Genomic DNA, 14,514 nt, shown 5'->3' with positions numbered 1-14,514 from the left:
TGCATGTATATAATTTATATATTATTTTCTTGCTGTGTTTGTCTTGGTAACACTACCTGTATTTGATCGTTTATTGTCAGCAGACCACATAAACTGAACAACATGACCAAGAGGTGTTGATGAGGCAGCTGTGGGATCTCAAAAACATTCCCAGTACTGCTTTGCAGTGATTTTCCTTGTTTTTAACAGGGAAGCCACAAATGTGATCAACGTCTTTATCTTCTGGAAATCATACAATTGATTCCAATGTCCTTAACACGCTTAACTGGCTATGGGATTTTGTGCCATCAGTAAGATGATGGGCCCAGAGATTTTTCCTTGTCATATATCTCAGGTATATGACTTGAGAGATTAAAATGCCAGTCTCTGCTTACAGTCAATCACAGCGATACCTTCAAGAGCTCATTTCAACAAATTCACATTGTGAAAAGTTTGTGACAAGTCTGTTGAACTGTCACTTAGAATCCAGCATTCACCGATTTGACTCACTGACCATATTACAACAAGGGTACAATATTCTGGTGCTGTTTGGGAACAATTTAGAGGGTGGGCTTTGATTAATGAAAGCCCAACATTGCTTGGGGAGGAAATACCTGACAGATTGCTGCTTCTCCTAGGGAAGAGGATTGCCCTGTGGAAAAGTACTCTTAGCTGCTCCCAACTTTGTTGCCCTGGAAACTCAAAACACTTGGGGAATCTTGCATTAAGTGCTCCAAGATAATGCTTTTAAAAGTTTGCTTCAAGATTATGAAGGAAGCTAGAAGAGACTTGAGAGTTTAGTACTTGTAATATTTTAGAAAATTAATTAGATGATACATGCGTTTCTGCTATGCTGTTTAACACCCCAACCAATTTGCTCATTTTAGTTATTGGCAATAGTATATTCCCATTTTGCCTCAACTCTTCTGAAAGCCAGCTTGTTACTGCCAAATTTCAGATGATCCAAGGTGTCACTCCATTTAGAGAAAGCTGGCTCCACACTCAAGACTTGCTGCAATAGACATGCGAGTATGTAAAACGACAATACACGTGGTTGAAATTTTAAGTTATTTATTTCAGTAGGAAAATTCTATTTTTAAGTCCATACTTGTAGCCATGTTGAAATAGCTAATGCAAACACGCAGTTCAAAATGTACACACGCACGCACACACACACACGTATTAAAAATCGGGAGGAAAAAGGACAAGGAACAGCGAAACTGCACATCACTCATTGAGATCATAGTGCATTCAACCTCAATCAAAATGGTGCTTCAGGTCAACAGGGAAGAATATTCATTAAAAATGGCTTGTGTTTTGCATAATGTGGACTTTGCATCTCTTTCTTTCTCCCCCTCCCATAAATTAACTTGTAGTAGGTTATGAGTAGCATAAGCAATAAATTAATTTGTAATTCAGGATTCCAGGAATAGTAGTAGTTATTGAATTTGGACACTGCTGAACAATCCAGAAGGAAAAACATCTTTCTCCTTATTTCTACATTGCACAAAAGAAATATTTTTGGCTCCTTGGTTGTTCAGCAAGGCCAAGATTCAAGAACTATCCCAATATGGACAGTAGCTTCCTTCATCTATACACAACCTTTCACAATGAGTCTCTTATGACATTGCAATAGCCATTTCTAAATGTGAACATTTACTTTTCACAACCTGCAGCTGTCAACCACTTGCACTATCATATCTGAGGTTTAGACTTAAACATATATTCGGTTATGATTCACATGGGTGTGGGGCTGTGGGGGGAATATAACAGTTTCCTCAATATCTGAAGAAATAACAATTGTTTCATGAACATAGCCTTCCGTTTTATTTATTTAGTTTTACTCAAGTTTAATTTTGTTTCTCAAAACCCCAGTACATCAAAGTTTAAAGACAAATGTGTTACGTTACTTACCAAGTTTTGCATAGGATTTTTTTCCTGATGACCTCTATACATTGATATACTTTTTAAAAAGGGAACATGCTTTCTGTACGAGTGAGTTCAAATAACACAATAAACCAAATTGGGGGGGGGGCATGTTCCGATTTCTTTATGAGTGCCATTAGGTGACTGGAAAAACCCAATGAAAATATTGAAATGCTCTAGAGATTATTTATATTTAGGTAGCGGGAGATCAGATGTGACCTGGTCTACCTTAAAACCTTAGGTTGCTAGTATGACAGAGATTTCAAACACACAGCATCATGGAATGCTCAGTTGGTAATTGGGTTGAACTAGTTTAAAAGTTGATATTGTGTGATATTCCGAGCTGCTCTTTTAAATGACTCAAGGGCTCACTCACTCCAATGGTGCCGATGAGAGTTGGGCCAGGCTGCCCTGAAGTGCCCAGCTTACCATAGGACCTTACCACCTAGCAAAGGTCTGAACTGTCATCCAAATCAGCTCTATACTATTGTTCAAAAAAATTGAGAATGGAATGAATCCAAACCACCACTACTATACTAATACTGAACTTCAGAGCAAAAGGAAGGCAAGAATAACTGAGTTATTATACTGACTATTCAAGCTTCAAGGAGGCTTCCATGGGGCTCCTTCAAAAATCAAAGCAAAACACAATTTGCATGAATGGGGTAATGCATAGGAATAGCGATGGTTGGCTAGCCCAGTTGGTCTTCAAACAGGTAATTAAGGCACTGGCAAACATCTTATGCAGATATGTTGTGCCCAATGATGGGCAGGGAATGGCATTCTGCTTTGAAGGGACATTTTCTATCTGCTTATCGTTTTAACCTTAGACACAAGCCATTTTTAATGGAAGGAAGGGAGCAACTTGCAAACAGCAAACTATTAAAAAGGGTAATTTTTTCAGGGAAATGAAAACTGGCTATTTCGTACCAGTTTTAGTGTTTTTCATAGCGGCCAGCATACCAAGTGAGAAAAGTAGATCAGGATTAATAACACTTAGGAATGAAAGAGAAATATGTACAAAACAATGAGAAAAAAAGATGCAACTGGAAAGATCACCTCATGACTGAGCTTCATTTGAAACAGATTTGTGTGTCCCTGGCTAATACACAGGGTTATAGGAATGTGTTTCAAAATTAGCAAGTAAACTACGAGTTTTGCTTCACAATATTCTTTACATCAGTCTTTATAACTGGTGGTGGTGTGTCTCTAACAGCAACATTTGCAAACAGGCATTTACAGTTCAGGTGTAACCCGCAAACTATTTATGCAAGCAATTTCAGGGTCATTTTTCTTACAATCTCCATGTAGGGAAAAATGTGTGAATCAAGATACAGGCACAGTGCTTGCAACAATTTCCCCTGAAGCCACAGATTTTCCCATGTACATTGACGTAATTTCCATGAAGGAAAAAGTCACGTGTGAAGTTGTCCTCACCTGTGGTTTCATTACAAAGATATTTTTTTTTGCTGAAATATGCCAGGAAAGGAGTCTGATGGCATTAAACAACTTAGATACTGCTGCCCAATTGCAAATGAGCAGGACAAGAACAAAATTACCCGGGATGGTAGAATGAGTGAAAAACTAAGTGAAACACCATGTGAAACAACTGATCCCTAAAGTTTATTGCACGGAAAGTGAAGAAATCTGATATATTTGAACTTAAGCTCGATAAATTTGGTTAAGGAGTGCTATAGAGATTCTCTAATCAAGGTGTTGATAACAGCACTGTGAAAAACAGGCACAGTAGGAGGAAGGTATTCTGTATTTGTTGTATGATTTTCAACCTTAACAAGGGTGGTTTTTTTAGATTTTAACAGGAGAATTTTACTCTTTTGAATTAAACATTCCTTGTAGGAAATTTCAAAACATCTTATTAAACATCTTACCAAATTGTAAACTAAATTATTGTAGCACAATCAATTTCATTTTTACAAAGTGCTCACAGAAATCGGCACATAACTCAGAGAGTGTGAACTATAGTGTGGATCGTTTTGTTAAAATCAAAACATCACTTATTCAAGATACTAAGACTACTTGACTGGTTTTAGGTGGAATAATAAAAACATAGAAATATATATATATATTTAGCAACCAGTATCTGAGGTCATAGGAAAAACCTGAAGTGTTTTCAATTTATCACTGTCAAATAAGTTTGACAAAGAATTCACACAGGTAGCACAACATTTTTAAAAGTTACTTGTGATAACAAGCAATTAAAATGCCTCATTCAGACACAGATTGGTTCAATATTTTTTGGATGGGAGCCTTGTTTTAAAAGCCATTTGTTTCAAAGTAAATAAATTTAATGGAATTCATAGCACTGTGGTGTGAAATTTTACATCACAGGATTTAACACAATGCCTTTTGAATCATACTGTAGTAATTAAATAGTTCTTTCTACTGATAGTATATTTAAAAGACTATTCATTTACAAAAGAAACTATGAAAGAAATATTATAAATCAAGCCTCCTTCCCCCCCCTCAAATTTTTGGTAAATGGGGGGGAGGGGTGTAGTAACATGTGGCTATATGTAAAAAGATGTAAAAAGCTTATTTTTGACAATTTGACCACCTCATAAAACTGGAATGGCTCAGTAGTTGTGCGTAATATTAAGACAATCTAAGTTCATGTAATGTATCAATCATGTTAGTTGAAACCTATGAAATTGTCACAACTCTCTCTGCTAATTCTCATAAACCAGAGAAAGCAGTTTCATTTTCAATTAAAGCTTTCTGATAAATATATTATATTTGAAGCTGGATAAAAGCATTGGCAAAAGGTAGTCAGGATTGTTTGCCAGCTTTTAATACTGTCTTTCCTATCTTTTGAAACTTGCTGTATGGATATAAGAAAAGGTTGTCAACCCGGTTTAGTTTTGAGTCAATCTGTGGGATCATTGTGTGTGCGCTGCAGTCACAAAAACAATAAATCTCCATTTAACGTAGATTTTGATGTGATGAACTGGTCTCATGAACACTACAAAAGGTTGTCTAGATTGTAGCTAGCCATATCCTTAAAAGACTTCAAAACTAATTGAAGAGGGATGTACTGTGCTATAATTTGGACAGAATATTGAAAAATTTCACAAAGACCCGTTTAGTGTGCCACAAACCTAATGAAGTACCACGGGGGGAAATGTAATGTGAATTGGCCCTCTGTCTTTTGCAAACCTGCATCATATAAAGGGGTTCCCAGTTGCATCTCTCTACTCATAAAAACACGAAGAACAAATATGGTTAGCCTGCAATGTATCTACACAATTGTTTTCACTCTTTCTCTTAAAAAAATAAAAATTCCACAGGATTACCTTCCATAATACTAAGTACATACATTTATAGTGTTGTGTTGAAGTTGTTTTTCATTTCTTTTTTTTTTAAAAAAAGCTTATTCTGAAAAGAAACATGTAGTAATTTTAAAAAGGAAAGTTGTGCAAATTCTGTACAGTAATACTGCTGGCTATGAAGATGTCTCTCTCTCTCTTTTTTTAATGAAACACCCAACATGGGTTATTGTGGGAGACATGTAAACTAAGTGACACAGAACAAGCAAGTGACATAACACCACTACAAGGTCAGAACTGAGCATTCATTCCTCATGGGGCAAATATTCAAAACCTGTTAATATTATTATGGGAAGAAAAAAGGAGCAGAATTCAAACGTCAATCACTTAGAAAGATGGACTTATATTTGCAGCTTCAGAGCAATTTTCATGTCGTTCTTATTCTTTTCCTTTGCAGATGGCTGCCAGTCTCTGCCCTATTCTAACTAATTAGGGGGGAAGCTCTTTGGGAAATTTGGGCTCTGGAAGTATGAGCCAGCAAAATTCTACTCTAAAGCAGATAAAAATAAAGAGATTGTTACTCATCTGTGAATAAACTTAGAGCTAATGCATGATAATCTGCAGAATGAATACAATCTTTTCTCTTATTGACTAGGACTGTAGTGCTGTGGTATATTCCTATTTGCCTTGTTTTCATTTGATTACCATCATCGGAAGGTTCTGAAGAAGCCTCAAAGCATTTCAGAAAAGAACCACATGCAAAAAAAGAAGAGAATAGAGAGACGCATCTTTGAAATGCAATAATTTTCCACAAATGTGGTCAAAAAGTGTAGTTACACATTTAATTTTCATGTAGGAAATAATCCACTCTTTAAATTTTCATTCTATCAATGCTTTCTCTCATGTCAAGTTCTTACTTTTCTTGGTTATGCTGAGAGTTGCATTTTGTGAGCTTTTGCTACGGAGATCTGATTTCTATATCTGATAGAGAAGAGTTCAGTGTAACTCAGAATTCCAAACTACAAATACAGGCATTGTGCGTCTCAATCTGCAAGAAGAGATGTGGAGTAAGACTGTCACTTGTAAAACGTTATCAATGCAACAAAAGATGGGGCTTTAAGCGGTAAGCAGGCCTGTTGAAAAGCTTTACAATGCATTGTTGGGGAAATAAAAGAGTGTCACCCATTTGAAAATACACTGAGGAATAAAGGCTCAGTTCTGACCTGATGATATTTCCCAGAGCTTCCTTTACCAAATCCTGCAGACTATTTCTATCAGGAAATTTACAACCAAGAACTCTGAAAAAGGAGGGTGTGGTGTTTTAATGTTCAGCTGTTGTGCCACTTGTCGGAAAGAAAATCCCCATATACAGTACTAGGTTCCACAAAGACAGTGCTTTGAGAAAAGAGAATAAACTTGCATATATTACATTTATCACATTCTAAGCATAAACAAATAAAACAGTGATGCCAATTATCTGAGCCCCCAAAGAACTGATATGGAGGGATAGATGTATAGTAACTGCACATTCTTCAGGAACACACAAGCTATGTCCTTGCAAACCTGCCCATTTACACAACCCTTAAGCAGTACGAGGTTTCCTTTTACAAAGAAACAAAGGTGGGCTTTTAAATTCAAAGATAACAAAGTTAACACAAATGCGAATGAGCTACATCTGATTTAACCTAAGCACGCCAGAGGTTTCTTTCTTTCTTACACACACACACACACACACACACACACACAGAGTATTTGGTGTTTCATGTTGGGTTTCCTGTCATTCTTTAAGGCAGTGGTTTCCACAGGTCGGTTCAGAAAATATTAAGCAGCAACATGGTCCATGGCAGTTCCTCTTGCACTTCCATCCCCTGAATTCTTAGTATGTTTTTTTGTTCAGTACTTCAGAGATTTGAAACTCTGTTTACCATCTTTGTTCTGGCACAGAAGTGTAACTGGGGCATGTTTCCGCCAGAACCTCCATCCTCAAACTAGGAGATAGGCAGACAGCATTCAAAAGTGTCATCTTCGTTCATGTTTTGAAGAAGTTTGTCACTCAAAAGTCATCAAGTTGGCAGGAACCTAAAAACATATGCAATGGTTTTGTAAGGAAAATTAGATTTCTAGGTTATAGCTCAGCTCTGGTGCAAAAAGCAAACAATGACTTCCTGCGAGGAATGGAGAAATCTGTCAATCTTGGTTTCTCTCAGTTTCTCATCTTTTAAAATCTTAATTCAGTTTGTCACATTTTCACATCAGTTTGTGGTGTTTAGTTTTAAAAGCTCTCATGAAAATTCACCAGAATTTTTAGTGTGCATTTCTCCTATTTTTTGCTAATATAATTTTTGTAAATTATTTTCACTAATAGATGCTGTCAGAGACTGCCTCCCGGTCCCAGCTCACAGAGGACCAACGCTAGCCAGTAGAACTGTACAAAAGTCTTTATTGAAGTTTAGTTTCCATTTTCAAGCCCTAGCGTGCGTCTCTACGTCTAGACCCTAGACCAGCGAAGCCTCGTCTGAGTCTCCGCCCCCTGTACACCAGTTTAAGACTCTAGCCTTACTCCACCTTCTTCGTTTCTCCTTCCGCCTCTGGGTCCTACTACCCCCCGGGGTGCCTTCCTTCCTGGACGCCTCGGAGGCGGACCCCTCGGACTCTTCCCCCTCTCTTCGGCGGGCTTTGGGACCTGGCTCCCTATCCGGGCTGCTCATTGCGCCACCCTCTCGCACATTTGAACTTGGCGCGCGCGTGCTGCCCCTGACCTTCCTTTTGACCGTTTCCTCGCTCTCTGATGCAGGCGTGGCTAACCCTGACTCATGTCCTTCCGCTGACGGAAAGCTGCCTGCTGCCGATGCTTGGGACTCCTCCCCCTTACTGCTCTCCGGTGGGGAAGCTGGTCCCGATTTCCAACTGCTGCTTTCTGAGTCCCCTCTGGCCCCTCCTTCCTGTGGTGTTCCCTCTGGCAACCCCCTAGCTCTGACCACGGGAGCCCCTTTCTGTGAATCCTCTGATTCGCTGGAGAGACTTAGAGACCTCGGACGGCTATCATCGCTGACCTCTCCCTCGGATTCCTCTCCCTCGGTCTCTAATTCCTCCCTTTCCTGTCCCTCTGCTCCTGAACCCCTGACAGATGCCTTCCAATCTATATTTTCCCCAATATATATATTTTAAAACACATTTTTCTTTGATAACTGCATCACAAAATTCAGAGAAGTACAAATTTCAAACTCCATGTATTGTTTTGGGAAAAGCAAATTAGGTAGGTTTGCATTAAAATGTGAATCTGTCTCGCCTCCATGCCTGCTTCCTGATGTAAAAAATAAACCTTAAAGTATCTTATATTTTGGGTATCATCTCCAAAGGCCTGTGAGCTGGAGACTGCCCACTACTGTACAAGTTGGCTTGCATGTGAGGAAAAATATAAACAAATGTCCATTTTGTTTTCTTGCTTGTTAGTAGGATTTGTGGCCTGAATTAGGCAGAATATAAGGGGCTAGTCTTTCCCCCTGCTCAGTCTGGAGTTGGAGTCAATCCATGACTATTCCTGAAGAGCACCTGTGTCTCTTGATAAGATAGTAACAATAAATGTTATTGGACTGGGTGTTGTTGTTTTGCAGTTAAATAGTGATCTTATTCAGAAGCCAATTTATTAGCCTTGCTGAGACTATCACTCAGCCATTCATCGCACCATGAAAAATGAAAGGATGCTCCTCATCATATTCCGAACTATAATTTACTAAGAGAGCATAAATTCAATGATAGACAGTCGTGGACAAAGGAAGAAATAACAGATGTTCTCTGGGCAATCAAAAAGTTATTTTCTTTACCTCTGGAGAGCTACACATTTCCATAAGGTCAAAAAAGAAGTGACTGTAAGAATCCATTATTAGATTGCTCTTCCTAGTGAGATCCAAAGTTGAGGCACAACCAGTTGCAACCTTCCTAATTTCTTTGAATTCGAATAATTTTCCCCTCTGCAGAGTTTGAAGGCTGGTCTGAAGTTATAACAAGCCTCTCTGAAGGGGCGCACCCAGAGCCAATCAGCTGACTGGTACTGAATGCATGACTTCAAGGAGATTGCAGTACAGTGGTGCCCCGCAAGACGAATGCCTCGCAAGACGAAAAACCCGCTAGACGAAAGGGTTTTCCGTTTTTGAGTTGCTTCGCAAGACGATTTTCCCTATGGGCTTGCTTTGCAAGACGAAAACGTCTTGCAATTTTTTTCCGCTCCCCCCCCTTTTCTAAGCCGCTAAGCCGCTAATAGCCTTTTAGCTGCTAAGCCGCTAAGCCGCTAATAGCCGCTAAGCCGCTAATAGCGCTAATCCGCTAAGCCGCTAATAGGGTTGCTTCGCAAGACGAAAAAACCGCTAGACGAAGAGACTCGCGGAACGGATTATTTTCGTCTTGTGAGGCACCACTGTAAATCAGTTGATTGGCAGTTATAGCGACCTCCTTTAAACTTTGACAGATGTCAGTCGTTTAACATCACTATGATAGCAGATGACTAATGTGGGTGGCCCCACCTACCAGTCAAATTTGGCTTGAGGGGGGTGGGGGTTTAGGAATCTGACCCACTGACTGGATCTAGTTCCCCACTCACAATGAAAGATTGTTTCTAAATTGAGCAGAGCCACTTCTTAGGTATTTTATACAGACACTGGGAAAAGATATGCATTTAACATGGCATAGTAACTTTCAAATTTCACAAAAGGGGCAGAAGGGTAAAGGTTATCCGCTCTGGATGTCTTGGCCTCGGTTTACAACTCATTCCTTTGAGTGCTGGATATGTATGTAGTAAGGAGTGACGTCTGCTAGCAAAAAATATTGATATTGTGCTCATGGAAAAGAACTACAGTGGTGCCTCGCAAGACGAAATTAATTCGTTCCGCGAGTTTTGTCGTCTTGCGATTTTTTTCGTCTTGCGAAGCACGGTGTCGGGAAAGTTTTGGAAAAGCTTCAAAAATCACCAAAGTCTTTAAAAACCTCAAAAAAGGCTACCACACCACGTTCTATGAGTTGCTCCTCGAAGTCAAGTCGCAACTGTATTAACGGTGTTAAGAAAAAGGAAACATACTTGCAAGACGTTTCCGTCTTGCGAAGCAAGCCCATAGGGAAAATCGTCTTGCGAAGCAGCTCAAAAAACAAAAAACCCTTTCGTCTTGCGAGTTTTCCGTCTTGCGAGGCATTCGTCTTGCGAGGTACCACTGTATACTACTACATTTTTCAGCTGTACTAAGTCTAGAGATATGTTTGTCTGCAAGTGGAATAGACTTGTGCAAATGCAACGGGACCCCTTCCTCATTTCCTCCTCCCTGCAGCCTCAAAATCTGAAACAGGGTATAGTATGAAAGCACATGAGGCCAGTACCTTGCTGAAACTGAACAGGTCTGGGAATGGTTAGGGCTTGGATGGGGGACTGCCTTGAGTCAAAAGCTTGCTGCTTTGGTTACATGGTGGCAGAAAAGCACAATATAAATGTAAGAAAACCAAAATTAAAGAACCATGTAAGTGGAGCACATTTTGAGGGAATAAAAACAACATAAACATATATAAATTAAAGCATGATTTCTAGAATTGCATGCTACAGAACGGAATCAGGATTCAATAGCACAATAGTTATATAATGGTGAACTTTTAAATATAAATCGTGGAGGGCATTAAGAGTGGGTAGTAAGGCAGAGTTTCACATGGCATAAAATCTGAAAAAAGTTGAATATAGTAATCTGACAATTATGAACGATATATATTTATATACCTATCCATTCCTATGAATTACTTCTTAATTTTCCTTGGAAAATGGTGATTCATGTAAATCCTTAACTTTGTTTTCATAATCTTGCTCAAGGCCCTCAAAGCAGACTTTATTTTTTATTTTATTTTTTAAAAAACTCCTCTAATGCAATCAATGGGAGCCATTTATTTCTTGGGACTGTATGAGGAAATGTGACACATTGCCCTAATGCTGCATTTTTGATTGCTTGTGTATTTAAATGTGTCCCAGGGGAAATAAATGCAGACCAGGAACTCATTTTTACATGCACTTAACGTGCACTCATTGTTTTGAGCTGCTAATTAGAGATATATGAAGCTACCTATCTTCAGTAACGCCAGGAGCTATTAGGAGAGACCTTTATGAGAACTGAACAATGGTTATTCAGAGCAAGACTGAAGACTGACTTGTGTACAGAATTGTTTAATATTTAGCACTCATTGCTAGTTGCCAAATCAGGCCACAATTCCCTCACCTGTTGTCTGTTGCTTTGGCAGGCAGCACTCAGATGCTTAAACCACAGCATTGCATTCATTCTGTTACCAGCTTGAAACTTGTATGAGTTCCCTAAATTACAAAAAGAGGGAGAACTTTCTATCACGAATAACAGACTTCAAGTTAAGCTCTTAAAAATGAATAGAAGAATGCAAGAAATGGGAAATAGAAAAATGCATATTAATGTATAGTCATAATATGAAAGATACCACATATTTAAACAGAACCCCACCAAACATGGCCCTGAGTGGTGTATGGTACTTGAAAGGCCGGACAGACATTTTTATTTAAATTGATATGAATACAAAAATGAAAATATCTACCTGCCAAGTAAGGGGTGCTGTAATTACATGTCTAATATTTCACTTCATGCAATAGAACCCTTGAAAATGTGAGATCTCTACTCAAAAGAGGAGGGAGAAGCTATCCACTGAGCAGTCAAGACCCTCCTGAGGATCAGATTCCTGGCATACAAACCAGGAGCTCTTGAGCTGATTAGGTAATTCCCGTCCAGTCTAGCTTTTCACGTTCTGGATTATGACAATATGGGGTTGAGAGCTTGATGGGCAAAGCAGTAACTGTTATATCTGCCTTGACTTGTCCTGCACGGTGTAGAACTCAAACTCACAACCCCAGTTCTGTCCAAGGTTTAATGCGCAAATCACATTGGTATATAAGGCAAGTTAAAGGTTGCAGGATTCAGCATTGAAACCACTAGTATGGAAGGCTCAAGGACTCTAGCTCTCAGATCACTTGCAGTCAGAATTTCCCCTGCTACTTCGCAAAAGAAAGGCGAACAGATTTTTCTTCTTCAAATAAGGTAATTCCTTAAGACATTCCTTGAGGAGATAAGAGAGCCATGAATCAATTTAGTAATTAGAATTTAAATTCTTTTCAGCTACAATGCTATCCTGGAAGAAATACTTCATATAAAGTTTAATTTTAAAAATAGCAATGCCAACAGGCCCTGGAAAGCAGACTGGAAAAGTCACACAAATATTTGGGAACAGTTCTGAGCTAATTTATTTAATGTGGTTGTTTCTGCTTCTATAGTATTTTTCCTGAATGGTTTAACTATCTGCAAGCCACCCTAAAATCCAATCTTGGACTGTAACGTTAGATATTACATTTTAAAATATGAAAAAAGTCCCTCAAAACATTTCAAAGTGTCCAAAAAGACAATAAAATATTTCTATAGTACACATTTTCTTTTGCTGTCCAGTATTTGTATGCATTTTATTCTCCTGAGGTTCATTTGCTTCCATAAAGGTAAAGGTACCCCTGCCCGTACGGGCCAGTCTTGCCAGACTCTGGGTTGTGCGCCCATCTCACTCAAGAGGCCGGGGGCCAGCACTGTCCGAAGACACTTCCGGGTCACGTGGCCAGCATGACATCGCTGCTCTGGCGAGCCAGAGCCGCACACGAAAACGCCGTTTACCTTCCCGCTAGAAAGCAGTCCCTATTTATCTACTTGCACCCGGGGGTGCTTTCGAACTGCTAGGTTGGCAGGCGCTGGGACCGAGCAATGGGAGCGCACCCCGCCGCGGGGATTCGAACCGCCGACCTTTCAATCGGCAAGCCCTAGGAGCTGAGGCTTTTACCCACAGCGCCACCCGCGTCCCTATTTGCTTCCATAATTAGTGGCAAAAAGGCAATAATCCCATTGTCCCAAGATCACCCAGTGTCCACAATCATACGGGAATCTACCAAGGATATTCAGTCACTGACCTTTCTCAGAATCTGTGAGCAGGAAGAGATCTGGATGTTCTGGGTCATCAGCCATCATGACCATCCATCCCACAACAGATACAGTCTTACTTGGGGTAGATTTGAACTGGAGGAAAGCAGGAAGCAAAGAACAGAACCACGTTAATGGAAAGAGGAAAAAACAAACAAACCACAAGATATGCATTAAATGCTGCAACACAGAACAAAACAGCACTGGCTTTTTACGTCATTAATGCAAAATAGATGTTAAAAGCTGAACAGAGATGTTACATGTTACATTTAAAAAGTTTGCCTCTCCAATCCAAACATAATGTAGAATTCTGATTTTGCATGAGTGAAAAACAGATGACAGAAAGGATGTATACAGCTACTACCAGAATTGGCAATAGGAATTGGCTTTTCAATTTGTCTGAAATCAATTGAAGACTTCTTTCTTACAATGCTCTGCTTCAAATAAAAGTTATTGGCCATTTGAAATCAGAGACGAACAGGACTCAATTTGAGGAAATCAGTTTGTGTACACATTTTGGGATGAGTGTGACTTTAGTACCCATGCTTTAGGGACCTGAAGAATTTAAATACCAAGAAAATGTACCACTGCAGATTCATCAGACTGGAGATTATCACAATGGCTGCTTTACATTGTTTAGTAGCTACAGTATACATTGTGCATGGTATGCAAGCTTTGTATACTAAGACAGATCCAGCTGAACTCAGAAGGCTGCTTCCAGAGCATTTCAAGCAGGAAGATTTACAGAGTTTGGAATTGTTTTTCAAGACTGCTGTTGAGCTGAGTTGGCAGCAGAAAATCAAGATGGAGAGGCTAAGAGAGGGAACTAAGGGAGAAAAGCAGGCAGAGCAGCAAGTATCCAGACAGCAGTAATGGTTAACCAGAAAGCAGCAGTGAAAACGTTTGCAGTTGCAGTGTTCCCAATGAAAGGAGAGAAGAAAAAATGTTAATCTGCTGTCGGGAAAAAAAGGCAAAATACTGTCCTGGAAAAAGCAAGGTAGCTAAACTATCATCTCTAGCGGTGAATAAAGAGCAGGAAAAGGTAATTAAGAGAATGCATGTTGCATATTAAAATATCTATAATATCTGTTTGGTTCTATCTATCCCTCTGGATGAAGATCATAAATATCATTGGGAGATGTAGTACAATGCATTGCATACATGTTTTCTTTCTGTCGCCTTCAAGGACTTTGCGGCATAGTAGAAAAGCTGAGTTCCAGACAGCGCTGCCCAGTATTTTGTCCAAGATGCTACCTGCAAAAGCAAAGAGTCATCAGATTAATACCTTTAAGAGACTAAGGCAGTTTCATTTTCATTTTATTTCT

The 14,514-nt window shown here is 39.3% G+C and overlaps 1 protein-coding gene across 4 annotated transcripts in view; it reads right to left on the bottom strand.

Moving 5' to 3' along the window:
• Positions 1-1,033: 1,033 nt before the first annotated feature.
• Positions 1,034-14,514, bottom strand: part of RALGPS2 (Ral GEF with PH domain and SH3 binding motif 2) — a 123,596-nt gene continuing 110,115 nt past the window's right edge. For all 4 annotated transcript variants that reach the window (XM_077928240.1, XM_028732353.2, XM_028732356.2 and 1 more), the window contains 4 exons: positions 14,351-14,443; positions 13,180-13,285; positions 11,432-11,523; positions 1,034-7,268 (listed from right to left, as the gene is read on the bottom strand). In XM_077928240.1, the coding sequence (XP_077784366.1) occupies positions 7,239-7,268; positions 11,432-11,523; positions 13,180-13,285; positions 14,351-14,443 (321 nt within the window). In that variant the 3' untranslated portion in view covers positions 1,034-7,238. The remainder of the gene's footprint in view (positions 7,269-11,431; positions 11,524-13,179; positions 13,286-14,350; positions 14,444-14,514) is intronic.

Source organism: Podarcis muralis, chromosome 5 (genome assembly GCF_964188315.1).
Source record: "Podarcis muralis chromosome 5, rPodMur119.hap1.1, whole genome shotgun sequence".
NCBI lineage: Eukaryota > Metazoa > Chordata > Lepidosauria > Squamata > Lacertidae > Podarcis > Podarcis muralis.
The sequence above is the reverse complement of the archived record's forward strand: the minus strand, read 5'-3'. Positions and strand labels throughout refer to the sequence as shown.